This window comes from Calypte anna, chromosome 1 (genome assembly GCF_003957555.1).
Source record: "Calypte anna isolate BGI_N300 chromosome 1, bCalAnn1_v1.p, whole genome shotgun sequence".
Lineage (NCBI taxonomy): Eukaryota > Metazoa > Chordata > Aves > Apodiformes > Trochilidae > Calypte > Calypte anna.
This window is the reverse complement of record NC_044244.1, coordinates 115153114-115174193: the sequence shown is the minus strand read 5'-3', so window position 1 is coordinate 115174193 and position 21080 is coordinate 115153114. Positions and strand designations below refer to the sequence as shown.

The 21080-nt window shown below is 38.5% G+C and overlaps 1 protein-coding gene across 1 annotated transcript in view; it reads right to left on the bottom strand.

Annotated features, from left to right (window-relative positions):
• The window catches only part of CFAP47 (cilia and flagella associated protein 47), a 296044-nt gene that overhangs the window by 81790 nt on the left and 193174 nt on the right, over nucleotides 1-21080 (bottom strand). The window contains exons 52-53 of the mRNA XM_030456465.1: nucleotides 9421-9596; nucleotides 2235-2342 (exon numbers count right to left, since the gene is read on the bottom strand). Coding sequence (XP_030312325.1) covers nucleotides 2235-2342; nucleotides 9421-9596 — 284 coding nt within the window. The remainder of the gene's footprint in view (nucleotides 1-2234; nucleotides 2343-9420; nucleotides 9597-21080) is intronic.

Genomic DNA, 21080 nt, shown 5'->3' with positions numbered 1-21080 from the left:
CTGCTGTGGAGCTCATAACAAAGATGCATAAATGAAGATGGAGTACACCAAGGAGAAGGTTTATTTGCTTAGATGCATATAGTAAAGTATGTCTTGACAGAAACAAAAAGTAGTTCTGACTGTGATAAACACTGAATATTAAAGTATCTGAAAAAAGGATTAAAAGATAAACTGTTAGAATTTGTTCTTTTCACCTTCAAGAATTGGTTAGAAATTTATTCTAAGTGTATCAATGGGTTCTTGGCTCTTAATCCAGTTCTAAGTGATGTTTCAAGGACACATATTGGTAATTTTTTCAGATAGATAGCAAAGGAATGCAGAGAACACACATGATAATGCTTCTTCCATATCCAAGGGAAAGGTAGTAGAATGGAAGTCAATTTCTTAAAGAACTGCAAAGCTTCATCAACCACAAATGCTTCAGACATTTAATGACATTTATAGTCCATATTTCTGGGAACACAACAAGGAAGCAGACCCATTCAAAACGAAGCAAATTGATATCTTTCTTAACCAACACACAAAGGTCTTCCTGCATTTCCTTTACATATTCAGGATACATTAGCACAGCCTACTTACTGGGACTATCTTATTTGTCCAGCTAATAGAGCAATTCTCATTAATGTAACTGTAATTCAAATGCCTTTGTGGATGACTGTTATCCAAATTTTACATTTCAAGAAGAGGTCATTATGTGGATAAACAAATAATGTTTAGGATAAACAACAACATAAATTTCTTGAAAGAGGAGGGTGCTGAAGGAAATAACTGAATTAAAAGCTGACAACTTTATTAAATCAAAAATATGGCAGAAAAGGAGAAAGTTTGTCAATTTTGTTATACTGTTTAAATAAGTATATATGAGAGTACTCTTAATTTCCTGTTCTACATTATTGTTGTTCCTGCTATTGCTAATAATTAAACTAAATAATAGTTCTTCAGCCACTGACTGCCCATGGCAGATGTAGATGAGATCATATACTTATGCATGGGAATTACAACATGCTTCTGCTTGTAAACAGAAAAGAAATCTCATTTGAAAAAAATAAAACTTGGAATTCAATGAATCTGAGACAATTGTTTTCACAGACAAATGTTGTAGCTAATGGACATAATTCTTTCCAACATATATTTTAATTGCAGTAGGCAAGCATTACTTGCTATTCTCAGCCAGACCACTTTTGCATGCAGTTCACAGGCATTGCCTGAGAGAGAAAATTACAAGTTCCAAAGAGTCTGAATGAAAACATTTAAAGTTTTTTCTAATTTCCAAGCATCAGCCTAGACAGTAGAGAAAAACAACAGGTTTTGCTCCCGTCAGCCCAGAAATTTAAAGTAAAAACACAGCAGTACTGATTTTCTTAGAAAACACAGCCATAAAGGCATTGCATTTAACTCTGCTCTATGCATCATATATGAACAGCAGAATATATTCACTAAAAAAAAAAAATTAAAAACTAATCAGGTAAAATCTCACGTTTTCTCTAACAACTTTTATTTGCTCAGTCTGTTATATGGGCTACATATTTAGTCAAAGCTAAAATATATAGAAGTGAGTGAAATTTAGCATCCAGAAGAGCCATGTGGCCACAGAACCTACTAAGTAGAACCAAGAGGTGGAAGAGCACTACTGAAATTTTGGCATTTTCTTGAAAGTCTTATCTTAAAACTTTTTATTTATGCCTTGAAAGTCAGAACTTAAAACGATGCTATCGAAATAGGAAGAAAAAAATTGGGTTCATTCCTCTGTCTGCTCTAAGTAGGTAATTTTTGTAACACTTGCAGTGTTACAAACCACATTTACCCCTAGGATCTGCAGGACAGAAGATGTATTACTTCACAATTTCCTGAGAAGTTAAAATAAACTGATTATGCTATACCAGCATTTGTGAAGTAAGAGTGCCAGATATATTCCTAGTTCAGAAAAATAACCAGAATATAAACAAACCTAAAGAACTTGGTGTTCTAGATCTTGATGATTACATTCTGTAGTATTTCCAGAGAGATTTCTAGATAAAGACTTCAGAGGAAGGAAATGCATGGGCTACAATTCCATTTCAATTATTTTTCTGCAAGTAGAACTCCACTTATCCATACATATATCCATGAAAATGAACTGCAGACTGCCATAGTACATATTCAGCACTATTCTGCCTTTTCACTGTAAACTCCTTATGTTTTCCATGATATTTCAAACCAGTGGCCAAGCTAAGTGCTATGGACTACATACTTACTTTCCAAGCTCACATGCTACTTCAGGTAGGCGAGTTGTCCATGGTTTCTCTACAATCAACTCCAGTGCATACCAAAACTCTCCAACCATTTCTGACAGGAATATGATACTAAAAACAGAAACACAAGCTCAATATGAGGCAGTTTTTGAGCACAAAGCAAACAATTTACAGATTAAAATTCAGGGAAAACCTAATGAGCTCAATGCTGCAGGTTCTTTAATTAGCACACAGGTTCCCCGTAACAGTTCTTGCTGGAATCAGATTTCATCTATAAAACTAATAATACATACAATTCCTAATGCAACAAAATCTTTTTTTCATCTTTCTTAATTTTTTTTATTTAACAAGTTGTTTGTTGGCTTTTGGTTTTCTTTTGTTGTTGTTAGGTTTCTATGGATTTTTGTAACTTTTTTTCTTTTTCTAAAATACAACTCAAAAGCATTTCAACTGCTAACTTACAAGAGTAAGTTTTATTTCCCTTTCAATGTCACAGTATTTTCTTTCCAGCCATTTGGAACTCAAAGGACAAAGAAACAGAAATAGTATTTACTGATTTTAAAAAGGAAAATATTTTCAAATCCAGTGATGAAAACTGAGGAACAGATATAGACACATTTATATGAGCAAGAAAAAGAAATATGCTTCAAAGGAATATTCCATATATTTTTCTGATATACAATCAAATGTTGTCATGACTGAAAATTGCTTGCTACTAGGTGAGATATGTACAGCAGTTTACTTCTGTAGCAGATATTCTAACACATTCCTTTCCCGTTGGAGATTTCTTTTTCTATTTCTTGTTTGTTAGTTTGTTTGTTTCAAGTAGCAAACATTGAACCAAGGCACTGTAAGCACATAAAAATTTACATTAAATACACTGTGCAAACCCGTGACTCACTAAGCACCAGTTCTTGCTCTAAATGATAGATTCCTGCTCGCCCTCTGTCTACCAGACGGGTTACAACCACAGCTACAAAGAAGAAAAGAAGGGTGGTTGTAGTTGGTGACTCCCTTCTGAGGGGAACTGAGGGCCCTATATGTCGACCAGACCCATTCCACAGAGAGGTCTGCTGCCTTCCTGGGGCTCGGGTGAGGGATATTAGTAGGAGACTCCCTCAGCTAATCCGACCTTCAGATTATTATCCACTGTTGGTAGTCCAGGCTAGCAGTGATGACATTAATAGAAGAAGTACTAGGGTGATTAAAAAGGACTTCAAGGCCCTGGGTCGATTAGTTCATGGGACAAGAGCACAGGTGGTGTTCACCTCAGTTCCTGCAGTAGAGGAGATGAATGAGGAGAGGAATAGGAAAACCTATCTCATCAATAGGTGGCTAAGGGATTGGTGCCATCGGAGGAACTTTGGGTTTTTTGACTATGGGCTAAATTTCAGCTTACCAGGTGGGCTGCATCTATCTAACAGGGGAAAAAGGACTCTAGCCAATAAGTTGGTGGGGCTGATAAGGAGGGCTTTAAACAAGGTTTGAAGGGGGAAAGGGTTGAAACAGGGCTCTCCAGAAAGGAGCCCAAGGGTCAACAGCCCAAGCTAAGAGCCAAATCAGCAGCCCAGCTGAAGTGCATGTACACCAATGCACGCAGCATGGGCAACCAACAGGAGGAGCTGGAAGACATCGTGCAGCAGGAAAGCTATGATGTAGTCACTATCACGGAAACGTGGTGGGATGACTCCCATGACTGGAGTGCTGCCATGGGTGGCTACAGGCTCTTCAGAAGGGACAGGCAGCGTAGGAGAGGTGGAGAGGTAGCCCTATATGTTAGGGAGTCTCTTGACTCTGTAGAAATTGAAGTCTGTAATAAGGTGGAGTGCCTGTGGGTCAGAATCAGGGGGAAGGCCGACAAGGCTGATATCCTGGTGGGAGTCTGTTACAGACCACCCAATCAAGATGATGAGGATGATGAATTATTCTACAAGCAGTTGGCAGATGTTTCAAAATCGTCATCCCTTGTCCTCGTGGGTGACTTTAACCTGCCAGACATCTGCTGGGAACTCCACACAGCAGAGAGAAGCCAGTCTAGGAGATTCCTAGAATGTATAGAGGATAATTTCCTACTCCAGCTGGTAAATGAACCTACCAGGGATGGAGCCCCGCTTGACCTTCTTTTCACAAACAGAGAGGGGCTGGTGAGAGATGTAGTGGTCGGTGGATGTCTGGGACTCAGCGATCATGAAATAATAAAGTTTTCAATACTCAGGGATACAAGGAGGGTCGTCAATAAAACCTCTACATTGGACTTCCAGAGGGCAGATTTTGGCCTATTCAGAAGACTAGTCCAGAGTATACCCTGGGAAACAGCCCTTGAAAACAGAGGGGTCCAGAAGGGATGGACGTACTTCAAGGAGCAAGTTTTGAAAGCACAGGAGCAGGCTGTCCCAGTGTGCCGAAAGGCAAGCCGGTGGGGAAGACGGCTGGTCTGGCTGAACAGGGAGACTTTGAAAGAAATTAGGGTTAAGAAGAGGGCCTACCAATTATGGAAAAAAGGGCTAACTACTCAAGAGGAATTTAGGAATGTAGTTAAGTCATGTAGAAAGAAAATCAGAGAGACAAAGGCACAATGTGAACAGAATCTCGCCACCTCTGTGAAGGATAACAAGAAGTCCTTCTACAGATACATCAGCAGCAAAAGAAGGGGCAAAGAAAACATCCATTCTTTACTGGACACGGGTGGGAATATAGTTGTCAAAGATGAAGAAAAGGCTGAGGTATTTAACACCTTCTTTACCTCAGTTTTCAACAGTAAGACAGGTTATCCTGAGGACAGCTGGCTTCTGGAGCTTATAGAAGGTGACAAGAATCTAAACAGCCCCCCTGTAATCCAGAAGGAAACTGTCAGTGACCTATTGAACTGCTTGGATCCCCAAAAGTCTATGGGACCAGATGGGATCCACCCAAGGGTGATAAGGGAGCTGGCAGAACAGCTCGCCAAGCCTCTCTCTATCATCCACCAACAGTCCTGGCTCACTGGGGACATCCCAGATGATTGGAAGTTGGCGAATGTCACGCCAATCCACAAAAAGAGCCGGAAGGAGGACCCAGGAAACTACAGGCCCGTCAGCCTGACCTCAGTGCCTGGCAGGGTCATGGAACAGATCATCCTCAGTGCAATCACACAGCACCTGCAGGATGGGCAAGGGATCAGACCCAGCCAGCACGGGTTTAGGAAGGGCAGGTCCTGTCTGACCAACCTGATCTCCTTTTATGATCAGGTGACCCACCTGGTGGATGAGGGGAAGGCTGTGGATGCGGTCTACCTGGACTTCAGCAAAGCCTTTGACACCGTCTCCCACAGCATCCTCCTGAAAAAACTATCAGCCCACAGCTTGGACAGGGGCACCCTGTGCTGGGTTAGGAACTGTCTGGAGGGCCGGGCCCAGAGAGTGGTGCTGAACGGGGCTGCATCCAGTTGGCAGCCGGTCACTAGTGGTGTCCCCCAGGGATCAGTGTTGGGCCCAGTTCTGTTCAGTATCTTCATTGATGATTGAGATGAGGGGATTGAGTCCATCATCAGCAAATTCGCAGATGACACTAAGCTGGGGGGAGTGTGGATCAACTGGAAGGCAGGAAGGCTCTGCAGAGGGAGCTGGACAGACTGGAGAGTTGGGCTGATTCCAATGGGATGAGGTTCAACATGGCCAAGTGCCGGGTCCTGCACTTTGGCCACAACAACCCCATGGGGAGCTCCAGGCTGGGGACAGAGTGGTTATAGAGCAGCCAGGCAGAAAGGGACCTGGGAGTTTGGATTGACAGGAGGCTGAACATGAGCCAGCAGTGTGCCTAGGTGGCCAAGAAGGCCAATGGCATCCTGGCCTGTATCAGGAACAGCGTGGCCAGCAAGTCCAAGGAAATGATTCTGCCCCTGTACTCAGCGCTGGTGAGGCCACACCTTGAGTACTGTGTCCAGTTCTGGGCCTCTCAGTTCAGGAAGGATATCGAGGTCCTGGAGCAGGTCCAAAGGAGGGTAACCAGGCTGGTGAAGGGACTCGAGCACAGACCCTATGAGGAGAGGCTGAGGGAGCTGGGGCTGTTCAGCCTGGAGAAGAGGAGGCTCAGAGGAGACCTCATCACTCTCTACAACTCCCTGAAAGGAGGGTGTAGCCAGGGGGGGGGGTTGGTCTCTTTTCTCAGGCAACTCTCATCAAGACAAGAGGGCATGGTCTTAAGTTGTGCCGGGGGAGGTTTAGGTTGGATATTAGAAAGAATTTCTTTACGGAGAGGGTGATCAGGCATTGGAATGGGCTGCCCAGGGAAGTAGTGGATTCTCCATCCCTGGAGACATTTAAAAAGAGACTGGATGTGGCACTCAGTGCCATGGTCTGGTAACTGCAGCAGTAGTGGACAAAGGGTTGGACTTGATGATCTCTGACGTCCCTTCCAACCCGGCCAGTTCAATTCTATGATAACTATGTCTATTCCATGACTTTCTGGCTTCATACTATTTGTGCTAACAGAGGTTTTAAAGTGAGCATAAAACAGTTTAGGAAAGAATCATCCATTTGAAAAGGTGCAACTGTCACAAATGCTTTTATAACATGTCTTCCCAGCTGCTACCATAGCAAAAGAAATACACTGTGGCTTCAGAAAAAAAAGATGATACTGCAGATGTAATGTGGAAGTACCACTGCTCACCTGTAATTGTAGTCCTTGGGAACTATTGCAATTTAAAGCAGCTATTAGACAGCTTTCTACTGCAGAGTTATAAAGGTGTGGTTTATGTCATTTTACCATATATTCCTCTATGTCCCAGGCTATCAGTTGGCTGGGACCAAAGTTCTGCCAGTTAAACAAATCTCTATATTACTACCTAGAAATTCTGCACTGGAAAAATTCCAGAAATACTACCTGGTGTAAAAAAAGCAGGATCACCTAGAGCACATTACACAGGACTGCATCCAGGTGGGTTTTGACTATTTCCTGAGAAGGGGATTCCACAACCTGCTTGGGCAGCCTGTTCCAGTGCCTTGTCACCCCCACAGTTAAATTCTTTTCTTATATTTTTCATATATTTAAATAGAACTTGTTATGTTCCAGCTTGTGCCTATTGCCCCTTGTCCTGTCTCTGGGAACTACTAAGAGTCTAGTTCCATCTTCCTTGCACCCACCTTTTATCTACTTGTAGATATTAACAAGGCCTCCCCTTATCCCTCTCTTCTCCAGGCAAGAGTCCCAATTCTCTCAGCCATTCCTCATAAGAGAGATGCTCCAGTCCCCTAATCATTTCATCACCCTCTTCTGGACTCTCTCCAGTAGTTCTCTGTCTCTCTTGAACTGGGGAATCCAGAATTGGCTGCAGTATTCCAGCTGTGGCCTAACCAGAGCAGAGTAGAGTGGGAGAATGACCTCCCTCAACCTGGTGACCACACTCTTCTTTATGAAATCCTAGAATTCCATTGGCCTTTTTGGCAACAAAGGCACACTTCTGGCTCATGGATCCTACCAGGACTCCCAGATCATTCTCCTCTGAAGTGCTTTCCAGCAGGTCCACCCCAAACCTATATTGGTGCTTGGGGTTCTTCCTCCCCAGAAGCAGGACCCTACACTTGCTATTGTTGAACCTCAGTAGTTTATTCTCTGCTCAGCTCTCCAGCCTGTCCAGATCACACTGGATGGCAGCAGAGCCCTGGAATGTCATCCAACCCTCCCAGTTTTCCATCATCAAAGAACTTGCTGAGGGTACACTCTGCCCTTTCATCCAGATCATTAATGAACATGTTGAACAAGACCAGACCAAGTATTGAGTCCTGGGCCATGCTACTGATTACAGGCATACAACTCAACCCTGCTCCATGGATCACCACCCTCTCTCTGAGTTCTGTCACACTGCCAGCTCTCAGTCCACCTCACAGTCCACTCATCTAGCCCACACTTCCCAAGTTTCCTAATGTTATGACAGACAGCACCAAAAGCCTTGCTGAAGTAAAGCTTGAGAGCCTCATGTATCTAGCCAGGAATGGCATCCTAGAAGGCAGTTAGGTTGGTCAAGCATGATTTCCCTTGGGTGAATCCATGTTGACTTCTCCCAGTGACATGCTTTGCTTTCACGTATTTTGTGATCATATCCAGGACATTTTTTTTCCAACACCTTACTAGGGACAGAGGTGAGACTAACTATCCTGTAGTTCTCAGGTCCTCCTTGACCTTTCTGAAGACTGGAGTGACATTAGCCCTCCTCCTTTTCTCTTACCTCCAGGGTTTGGGATTCAAGAGCTTCTGCAGTGAAGACTGAAGCAAAGAAGGCATTCAATAACTCCACCTTTCCTAGTCTTTAGCCACTAGCACACCCACCTCACTCATCAGCAGGCCTACATTTTCCCTATTCTTCTTTTTTAATTGTGTACAGGAAGAAACCCCCCTTGTTGTCCCTGATGCTCCTCACCAGCTTTAGTTCCAGGCAGACCTTACCTTCCCTCATTGCATCCCTACATTCTCTATGTTCCTATATTCCTCCCAAGTGGCCAGGCCTGCCATGTTCTGTAAATTTCTTTTTTCCCCTCCTTTTTTTTTTTTTTTTTTTTTTTTCCAGAAGACCCTTACACATCCATGCACGTCTCCTACATCCTCTGCTTTATTTCTTCCTCATTGGGATTCACCGGTATCGAGCAAGTAGTGTTTAAAAGTTGTCCAGCTCTCATGGGCACCCACACCTTCCAGAGCCCTAACCCATGGTATTCCACCAAGCAGATCTTTGAAGACGCTGGACTTTTCATTCATGAAGTCCAGGGTTTTAATCTTGCTTACTTCTCTACTTCTTCCACACAAAATAGTGAACTCCACCACCTTGTTGCCACTACAGCCAAGGCTACCCCCAGCAAAAAAACAATAACTAGGGCCAGATTTGATGGTACACTGCACAACCTGGTCTAAAGGGAAGAGCACCTGTCCTTGGTAGGGGGATTGGAAATAGATGATCTTTAAGTTCCCTTCAGTACCAAACCATTCTGTGACTCTCTGATTATATTCTACTTCCTGTAAGTCAGGTTTTTTCCTCAGAGGAATGCTGTTGTTTGGGATGCAATATATTTAAATCTAATTTGAATTTTTTTCAGTTCCACTTATTATCTTTTGAGGGTTGTTCTAGGGCTATATTTACATCAAGGGACCAAGCTGTCAATGTAAGTAGTTCACTTACTAGTACAAGAGCCACAAGCAGCTTAAAAAGTTTGCAACTCACCTTCCATCTGAAGTGCCAACAACAGCTGGAGAAAACCGTACTTGATATAAAATTTTTTCCTTAGGCCCAAGAGTGAAAGACTTTTGTCCATAAAGTGACTGATTGTCCAGCTCCACACTCAGATGAAGAATTTCATCTGAAGGATTAGTGATGGGAATATGGATTCCAATAGTATCCTAGAAAGCAAACAAAAAAAACCCACAACAAAATAAAAACCAGACAAAAATAATTATGAGCCATTACACATTAGAGATCTTTTTCTAACAAGTATAAGATGCTTACTCATGATTTAGTTATGTGAACATAGGCTGCACCAATGTTTGATGTGTGAACTAACCCAAAAAAGAGAAGCTTCAGCAAGAGACATTTCAGACAGTCTTTATAATATGAACTCTTTAATTCCACAAATAAGGAAAACTTCAAGTCTTCCGGATGTATTTCTGCAGTTTAAAATTCATATTATCTATTCATATATGTTCATCTGTATAAAACATGCAAAATCCAAATACATTAATCTATTTCTCTGTGTCTAGATCTCTATCCTTATTTTGGTCCTGTCCTTTGCTCAAAGTAGTTCATTTTAAAGTGCAGATTTGGTTTGTTTTTTTAATGTACCATAGAATCATAGAATGTCAGACTGGAAGGGACACCAAGGATCATCTGGTCCAACTCTTCTTATATTGTTTATGTGATATGTCTCAGCAACCCAATTTGGTTGTCACAGCAAAATTTTGCTGTATACTTTCTTGTAAAAAGTAATAAATCAAATTGCAATATGAAGCGAGAAAATGATAAAACATTGATTAAAATAAATAATACACTAAAATCTGAACTTGAAATCCTTTACAACCCCTCACACAGCTGCCTCATTCTGCTTGAGCCTGCATATGATTTTGGTAAATTTCTGTATCTTTATATTAATAGAAAATGACTACTGGAACACACATAAAACACTCTTAATGTGCTACAGATGGCAAGGTTATGCAAACAATTTAAATCATTCAAGTGCCTTCCATCAGTAAAATGGGAATTAAATTTGCCATAAAATATTTAAAAGCACCGACTAATAGTTTTTACTGATGTAAACATATTTCTAAATCTATCTGCCATTTCACTGCTAAAGGCTTCCTAACAGTTTTGTAGTAAAGACACATATAGAAGCTGTGTTGAAAATATACTTTTATAGTAAAAAGGAAATATTAGACTGCTTATTTAGGAAAAAAGAAGCAACTATGAAAGAATCTTATGTAATCTGTACAGACAAGAGATTTTACATTTATATTTCACATTGCCAACAACTATTGCCAGTATAAAATGAAAGCCTAGTATTATTATTTCCCTGGAAATTCTCAGGAAATTTCCCTGGTATTGTTATAAATGTTTCAAAGATTTGCCACTTCAAAGACAGTAATAAGAGGAAATGAATATTTATCAATATAATGCATATATATTGCAGATTTCAATGTCTTAAAGGACTGTTATAGAGGGGCAGTACTAGGATAAATAACAAAACACCCATGCAATTTCTAAGCGTATTATTTTTCCTGAAAGGTCTTTATCAGAAAGAATGGAAAGGATTAACATCCAAGACAAGACACATTTGTAGTCATTAATTTAGACCCACATTTCAGTGTTGCATTTTTTATAAACATTTTGACAAAGAAAAATTTAAAAGTTGAAAAAAGTATTTCACATCAAGAAGTTTCCTGCATCAAGAATGCCAGTGCCCAAGACAGAACCATTCTGGTGCAGTAAATCATATTTTTTAATCCTTGAGCATGTTCTGTCACCCACTTCTTGACCACTGCAGGTCATTAAAATAATATAACATATGGTAAAATAAAATGTAAATATGAGATAATATTTACATTCTGTGGAACTTGTAAACCCAATTGACTGCTTACAATTTATCCTACACCAACAGTCAACCTATGTCTAGGTCTAATACTCTCTTAACAAGATTTTACTTCAAAAGATGCCCACTATCATCAATACATCTTTTGTGATATTTTCCTGACATATTTTATATTGAAAATTTACACATCCCATTTTCTACATCACTCCTTTGAGAAATTGGACCTGAAAGGATCTGAGTCCAAAAAATATAGTTTTATATTTTATTAATGTATACACTGCACTGTACTATCAACTAATCCTCCACTAACTTCAAAAAGGTAGTATATAGGAAGATGGACATATTCTAAAATTGCTGTGCATAACACTTCTCTGTGTTCAAATTTCTGTAATAATCTTATAAACATCAACAGATTATAAAAGGGTTATCTGGACAAAGTTTCTAGGAGAATAGGAACATTAGTGCTTTCAAAAAATTTGTTATAATTAAACAAATTGCAGTACAGTGTCATTAAGGAGATGACATTCACTCCACATTTGTTTGCAGCTTTTCCAGTCCATGGACCTTGAGGAGCAAGCATTTGTACTGGCTCTCAAGTTTGCCAAGCTATTGCTATAGAAACAAATTTTCAAGTCAGGTAAGCTGTAAGAAATTTATTTTGATAGGCCTGGTAAGATAATGCAGCAGATCTTCCTTTTGTTGGTCCTTGTCCATATCATTCTTCTTCTAGACTGACAAGTAATAAGTGCCTTATTTCTCTGTACCACACCTGATGACAGGCAGTAATATTGCAGTGGTGGCAGTATTATTGAAAAAATGTATCTTGGCCTTCTATCTTCCGTAGGCTCAAAATTATCAGAGCTTTCAATGTCACCATCAGTGTGCCTATATCCTCACTGGCGAGGTTAATACTATGCCAGCAATTAAACAAATGACAGATGCTATTTAACCCCTTTCCATCACCCTGTAGGCAAAGGAGAGATAATAAGGGAAAGAGACTTACAGTTGCAAACTAAACTACACAGCTTTAATGAAACAGTACTGATGAAAAAGAAAATAATGAAATATATAAAAGTATATTCAAAGACTGTTTTCCCCACTGGTAATGCTCATGTCACCACTGAGGCTGCGGGGCAGGCCCTTGGAAAATTCTGGACTGGACTCCTGCATTCAGCAGCAGATGGGAACTGGATTTAGGACACACAGATTCAAGATCAAAGACAGAATAGCAGAAGGAGTCATCCCAGGATACCAGCCATGGAAGAAATTTGACCTTCACGATCCCTCAGCTTTCTATTGGATATGACACATGTGGGATGGAATCCTTTGGTCAGTTTGGGGTCACGTCTGTGGCTTGCTCCTCCTCACAAGAGGGTTGCAGGTGTGACCCCTTTTCCTCCCTTTTGTTGAGGGCACATAAGAAGTTCTACTGAATACCATTCTCCAGTGATAACTGTGTAGATTGAGTGCTAGTACTAGAAATAGACACTGACTGAAACACATGCTGTCAGTTTCAGAAAGTATAGTTACTTAGAAGAGACTTAACTGAAAAGTAAAATTACTAAACAGGAAATTGGTTTGTCCTAGCCCAAACCAGGATACTCATTATTATTAATTTCTGTTTCTCGGAACAAAAAAAGGTTCAAATGAGATAAGAGGAAGTTGTAGAAAAGATGAGATGAATTGTAAGATAATATATTAAGATAATTATGAAAAAAGATATCTGGCCAGGGGATACAGACTGACTCAAAGTGAAACTAATATCCCAGATTCTAATAACTGTGCTTAAATCTTAGTGAATATCCCTTTCCATTTGAATGCAAGTCCATCTCTAAGTCCATATAAACTGAAAAGCAGTAATTCTCCTTCAGACACCACAAGCAGGTTTCCCTTCCAGATGCAGCAGTGGGAGATAAAGAAATTATTGATTTCAGCTACTTTTCACCAACCTCTATAATGAAGGTTGGCATTTTCAATGAACAGCACAGTTGTCTAAACCACCATGCTCAGTAACCTGGTTTATCAAAGCTGAATCAGGTTAGAGAGCACTAGTAAAAATGTAACATTTGGTGAATCTTTTCCATTACCATAGTGTGGATGGAGATATCTGCCACTGCATTAATGTAGAAAAGGCCCAAATTAATCTTCAGAGGACCTTAAAAGAAAATCATTTACATCTACTTTGTCAACAACATTTTTGGAAAGCGTAACTCAACAACTGACAGAGTTCAATACAGCTCCTATTCATCATTTTTTTAGTGCTGTGCAGGTACATGTAACACATGAGGGGCCAATAATGGAAGACAGTCTGAATCAAATTAACAGACGTATTTCCAGTTTTCATGTTCAATAGGTCTATTTTGGATGACTGACACTTCAGTAAATGAAGGCTGCATTTCTCAGAAAGATACATTTATCTTTCTTTCAGAACATCCTATATCCTTCACAGATAACCACATCCACAATACCAGAACAAAACACTTAAGACTGCTCAATAAGAAATACTAGAAAGTGCAACATTTCTACGTTAGAAATTTACTGCTCTTAGATAATAAAGACAAGAGCTACCTACCAGTTGTTACTGCATTTTCAGCAAGTCAGTGACGTCTCATGGAAAGGCAACAAACAACTCTTCGTCAAGCATGTCATGATAACGACACTTGCCCAAAATCAGCCTCAGAATAGTGACAATCACCATTTGTAATCAGTTCTTTCTTTCAGGGAAGTCAAGGAGATGGAAAATGTAGAACACTTTCTGTTTCCAAATAGCTTCTGCTATACCAGGTAGACACTTAGCAAAACCTGACTTTTTCCATAACTTGTCTAAGATCCTGACTAAATCTTACCCACAGAAATCTTTGTGTATATCAGACAGGCTAAGTATTTAAGCAAATCATCTTAATTAAAAAACAGCTGCAATTACTTTCTGCTGTTCTCACTCATTTGTTTTCAAGTTCAATATGAAATTACAATAGCACTGCAAATTCTTAATTCCAACAGGCTAGAACGTACTTTGGAAGGCTTGGTGAGTGCTGATGGTTGCTGCAAAATCATGATGAATTCAGCAACTGAAACAACAGAATTATTTCCACAAACTTCTTCTAATAGCATTTAACTTACTCGGTTAGACATTGAAAATGAGATTAGCACCACTGTTCTGCATTGAAAATATGATGTGGTGATGTTAGAAAGCTTCTTCTGCCATGAAACTACAACCATGACAAAGACTACATCAGTGAAATGCTGGAGGATCAGCTCGCTTAGAACTGACCAGGAAAAGGTAGCGACTAGCACTGCCCATATTTCAGTGGTTCTAAGACTTTTAGAAATATTTGATAAAAATAAACTCACAACCACCTATCAGAAGCTAGTGCTACTACAGTAGAATATCAGCAATGACTAATTCTTACAATACTTCCATCAACTTTGATAGTCCTGCCACATGTGCCAAAACAATCAGTCTGCTATGTCCTTGCACTCACAGCTCATGCTGGTATGAACTAACTAAAACCACTTCTTTTTAAAATTAGTAATGAACTCTGACAATATTTTATTTTATTACTTTTTTTAGGACTATACCAGTGAAATAATTTACATCTCATTTACACCACTTACCATCAAGAGGTAAAATGCTAATCAATTTAACTGTCTTTCATCTAGCACCTACTGTAACTCTTAGTCTGTAGGCTTAGGAAAAGGTATTTCTTTGCAATTTAATAGACTGATACCAGAATTACCACTTGCACAAAATATATAGAGGTAGACTTAATACAAGAAGGAAAAAGAAATTTGTACTAAGAATACCTTTTTTCTCCTGAATTTTCCCAGGAGTAGAAAATTAAAAATAAATTCATATTTGGATGCAAACCTTTCTCGCCAAAATCACAGGCACTTGAGTTTTTTCAAATCCAACTTCTATTTTTGGCATATCTCTACAGTGCCTATAGGTGGTTTTGAATAGCCTGTGTAAATTATCTAGTTTTATGAGTTAGTGTGACATAAAAGATCAAAAAGTCTAAAAAGAAGACCTCCTCATTGTTACTTGCTGCTTCAAGCAAAGTTTATGTTTAAGTCCTTGATGACTGCTCACAGATTACTGTCTTACCTACAACAACAAAGGGGGCATCATTACTTTTTCCATATGTGACAGACTAGAGGTATTTGTATTAGCAATCTGTCTCATGCATTCCCTTAGTATTTACTCCAATAAATTAAATTCCCTTAGTATTTACTCCATTATATCAAAAGAGATGTTCATTAATAATATCATCATCAAATACATATATTATGATTGACTGATACCTGTTACTAGCAAGTCTGAAAGAGCTAAAACTGGAACAGTATGAACAAAGGCCCAACCTTGCGCTTCCCTGGGTCGCTCCATACAGGCTAAACAGTTTATGGGAAGGATGTGGAAGAAAATGTTTATTAGAGAACCACGTGTTTTATGGGTAAGAACATAAAATCCTTTAAATATTGATCTCATCATATTTCTATGTGCTCAGTTTCGAGTATCTGGTAGATCATCTTGGGAGCATTATAATTACAATAACCTTAGATACATAGATGAATTTTTAGGATATCTGGACATAAACCACTATTTCACCCTATGTCTTTTACAGAATCAAAGGTATCCTCCTAAGATTTCTATTTTAAAACTTAGGTAAATATCAATTAAATGTTTCTCAATTGTTGTATTCATCCTGCAGTACCCATCTGTTGTGTATAGATGACAGACTGCCAAAACCAAGGAAGTTTTAAGGTTGGAAAGAGTTGGAACTGGCAGTGGAAACAACCCGCCTGTTCTTAGATCTGCATGTAAACATCTTGCTAAGCTTGAAGACTGTGACAGTGACCTTTAAAAATCATCACTGAAGAGAGCAGGCACAGTGCATAAGTGGCACCAATCTGGTCGCTATTACAAAAGGCAACAGTGGCACAACTGAGCAAAGAGGCAGCGGGGGTGGGCAGTGTATGTTTCAGAGTTATATTATCAAATGTTAAGTACTTATGTGACTCTCGGGGGCTCCCAGTTGGCAGAGAATAAAAAAACCCTGTTGTCTCTGCACTTATGTGGAAACCAAATTCAATCCCTTCCAGGCATTTGGCTTTATTAAAGGAGAAACTGTTCAAAACAGACCTACCCCTCTAGATTATCTCCTGCTGTACACACTCTGCTTGGTACTCACATACTAGATACTTCCTTTTGAGACAGCTAATACTGTTTTTCAAATATATGGATAGATTAGAAAGTCTCCTGAATTTAACAAACCAGCAAAATACACTTGGAATTTTCTCTATTAAATATACAACTGCTTGTATGATGATGAAAAATTCCTCTTGAACCAGCAATGTGCACTTCTTTTCATACAGCCCTGACTACAGCTGGCTTTCTGGGCTGCATCAAAAGAAACATGGTCAGAAGGTTGAGGGAGGTGATTCTCCCCCTCTACACTGCTCTTGTGAGACCCCACTTGGAGTACTGTGTCCAATTCTGGAGCCCCCAACACAGGAAGGACATGGAGCTCTTGGAAAGAATCTAGGAGGAAGGCCACAAAGATGATCAAAAGGGCTAGAGCACTTCTTCCATGAAGACAGGCTGAGAGAGTTGGGGTTGTTCATCCTGGAGAAGAGAAGGCTCCAGGGAGACCTCATAACATCCTTGCAGAACCTGAAGAGGTGTCCCTGCCCGTGGCATGGGAATTGGAACTAGATGATATTTAATGTATCTTCCAAAACAAACCATTCTATGATTCTGTGGTTCTAGGAAATGTGCTCAAAGCAGTAACTGAGAGACTTTTAGACATTTTACATGGAAAAAACCAAACAAACCAAAACAAACCAAAACAAAAAAAACAAACACCTGGCTTACTTTTTGACCTCTACATACAACCAGAATAAACCCATTAGAATATTTGTAAGGCAGAGAAACTGTTACAGTCCTTTTTTCATAAACAATTTGAGATAAAGAACCTGAACATATCAGCCTAATTTAAGCCTCTGTATTACTGTTCCCCATTAGGGAAACAGTAAACACCAAAGTAAAATACAGTAACTAAGAAGAATTTTTAAAAACTGTGAATTTTTACAATGTTGTCAATGACTGCAGATAGTTAAAAATTAATTAGTAGAATTTTTTTTTTTTTTAAATTGTCATCTCTGCATTTAGAACTAAAAATACCTGCAAATGTACAAATGAATAATAACTGGAAGTGCTATTTAATTAATGAATAATGAATTGTGCATTGTCATTTGCCTTTTAAATTTTTACTGTTAAAATTCTTTGCAAATTATGCTTTCTAAATCCTGGAGAAATATATAAATGTATAATTACTGAGTACATGTTCAGTATCTCTTTCTTTGTGGAATGAGTAGTGCTAATTTTTACTTCACATTTCTCTCAATAACTTAAGTTGGAATTTCTTCAATAGAGAAACCTGCTGCAAGGAACCATTTGTGTGACCTTTAGGTTACTTTTATACCAATACTTATAGAGATGAAGCTAATGTACTCTCTAAGCCCACCAAGACTTTACCTTTTCTTTAGTCTGCTAAGATTTCAGTTGCAATAATTTTCACATACCTTCATACCAGAAATTAAAATAAAACAATAAATTTGTTTTAAAAATGCTGAAGCACAAACTTAAGGCAGTAACAGACACAGTCCCTCCTGTCTACAGAGAATTATGATCAAGTGGCAGAGATACGTTCATATTGTCCCAATTACATAGTCATTCCTTATTTCAAAGAGAAATAGAAAAAGAAATAGAAATAGAAATAATAGAAAATAGAAATTCCTTACTTTGAAAAAGAAGAGGAAAGATTTGGATTTCTTTTCAAATAGAACAAACCATCTAATATGGTTACGGTTTTACCATAAAGTAAAAATGCTAGCTAAAATTGTATAATTTAATGCAAGCAATTTCTGGATTAACAGCATTTTACAAAATTCAACACAGCATCTATTTGCAAATCAAATCTGTAATCACCTAGTTATATAATACTTACTTGAAGTTTCTCATTCAAATATGGATTGAGAATGTTTGTATGTGTGGATAAACTGGTTGCCAATTGTAAAGATGCTGTTTAATTATAATTTGCTGATCCAGAATCTATGCATATTGTCCATAGAAACCCAGCAGAATAGATAAGCTAGCTGCTTCAATCCATGTTCTAGAGCATAACAACCATAAAATAGCATTTGAATTTCACTCCAACATTTCTGAACAATATTCTGATCACGGGAACACAGTGATACTATTTTGGAGAAGTGGGGAAATGGCTTCATTTTGTGAGAACAGTAGTATTCCTACCAAATTAGCCTCACATAAAATATGCACCTTCCTGTTATACATGGCCAAATTTTATAAGAATGGAATTAATAAACAAGATCCCTTTCTCCTTTTTCTTTATATTGCACAAGTTCTCACTGCTTATTAATTCACACGGATCACCACTGGGAAAACCAGTGGCAGTCCATCCAATTTTATTAGACACTCAGAACAAGGGAAGGACAGATTTAAAGGTTTTACTTTGGCAGAAGGAAGAAAACTTCATCACTTGAAAGACCCTCCATACATAGTCTGAAATTTTCTGCTTAAGATAATTACATCTTTTTACGAAACAATTCCCATTCTCTTGCAAGTTCTTCTCATTGTTATTAAAAACAAAGGAAAACAAAGTAACCAACTAAACAAAAAAAATCAAACAAAAAAAAACCCATTGAAAAAAACCCCAGCCTTACAGAGTGTATATACAACCATGCTTTGTCTTGAGCTAAAAATGTAGCACGAGTTCCATTGACTAGAAAGAAAATAATTACAGAGATATATCCAGAACAGAGTTTTATCATTAAGTTTTCCTTTCAGTGATGTTACTTTATCACTAAGCTATACAATCTGTATACCAGATAACATCAATGAGTAAATTTTTAAAGAATATTTTCCTATGGTCTTGCTGTGCTTCGTATTCGAACAAAATCTCTTCTTGTTTGATTTATAAGCCACAGGGCTAATAACAGTAGTCATGGACTAAGTGACATTGTAGTTTAATTATGCAAAGCTACTCTCTTCACTTGACAGTTATTTTTCATATACAGCCACTCATCTAGCACTGATGCAACACTCCTTTAATTACTTGGTTTAGATCTAACCTTACTTTTTTTTTTTCAATGGCATTTAGTGTCAGCTCAGCTGTCATTTTGTAATCTACATTAGCTCTTTTGTGTTATATTACAGAACTGATTCATGCATCTGTTGGGAAGAGAACAGGGGGTTAGGAGCTGCTATGTATCACAAATTTTCACTCATATTCTAATATTTCTAGTAATTTACCATCCTTTTGATAACTCCTTTTTCAGTATTTTTATGGGCTATATAAATACATCCTGGTCTGATTTATTTGCCCATCTGCCTTTACTTGATGTGATTAATAATTACCACTTCCTAAATTTATTTTTCTTCCACAAACCATGTTGCTATGATTCATCTGCAGAATGTTACTTTTGATGTTATCAGTTGTTATGAAAGCATATTCTAAAAATTCTTAGGGCATGGTTCATAACTTCAGATTACTCCACTTCTGAGAACATGACAAAAATATCAGCCATGCATAACAATATTCAGATTGCAGTTTATTTTAGGATTAATTAAAAATTAAGGTACCACAGCAATGACATCAGTGTGTCACTTTTTTCAATTGCCAAGCTACATAATTACAAAATATCCTTAATCACATGCTTTTTACTTTTAATTAAGTAAATAATTTTAAAAATTATAGAGGAGACATAAATTCTAAGTTAGATCTACTTTAGAATTGGTTGTATTTATAAGAAGCTCTCTTCCTTATACTTGTCTATTGACACAATACAGTTCCCAGCAAATGCAAACTCCTGTTAGAATAAACATGACACAGTCTTTTCTGACAGGAAGATTTACTGAGGTACTATGATCTATCTGTAGGAGTAGCAAGAACCCAAAAGAGCAGAAACAGAGAGCAAAATAGTTGGTGGTGAGTACCCAGCAACCACACAGTATGAGCGACCATGAATGACTTTCTTATGAGTAGTTCTCTTTCACTCCCAGGAACTTAAACACCCATTGATGGATGAAGAACATTATTTGAGCACCTGGGAAATATTCTTCTGTTACATTACTACCAAAAGAGGTTCATTTCGCTCACTCCAGGACTGCCCTGTGATAGGAATTAAATTGTAGCAAGTGGGGGTGATCAGGAGAGACCCACAAAAAACATGTTGTTGCTGTGAACTGGAAGTCTAACATGGGTGCATCTTGCCCTGGGGTTTCCCTTCAAGTAACTGAGCAAAAGAAGCAGAGATTTCAGGGAATGGGCATGATTTGGAGAAAATTAACATATCTTTTGTACAATCTTTTACTGTTGTTGGTCTCTGTAAAACAGTTACGGAATTAAAACAGAGTAACATATCCCACAGATGGTTTCCCTGTCCCCAAGCCATGATTCCCAAGTGGTACATTTCTGTTACATTCTCAAGTGTTACATTTTATTTCTGTTACATTTCATGATTTTTTTGAGAGAAACCAGTCCCTGAGCAAGTTTATTCCATGAGAATAAAAGCCATCACTGAGTTGACCAGGATGTTACTTCCCATCTACAGCTTGTATGTCCATTATAAAGCAAAATCATTTCTGCAACTGGGTGACAGGAGTTTGAGGAATTGACCCAGAAGTAAGACTAATAACAATTCCATTTTATTATCCATCTCTCCTGCTAGCCTACTGTCTAAAGAATAGATTAGGATTTTGAGACAGGAAAAGGATGGTTCCTCC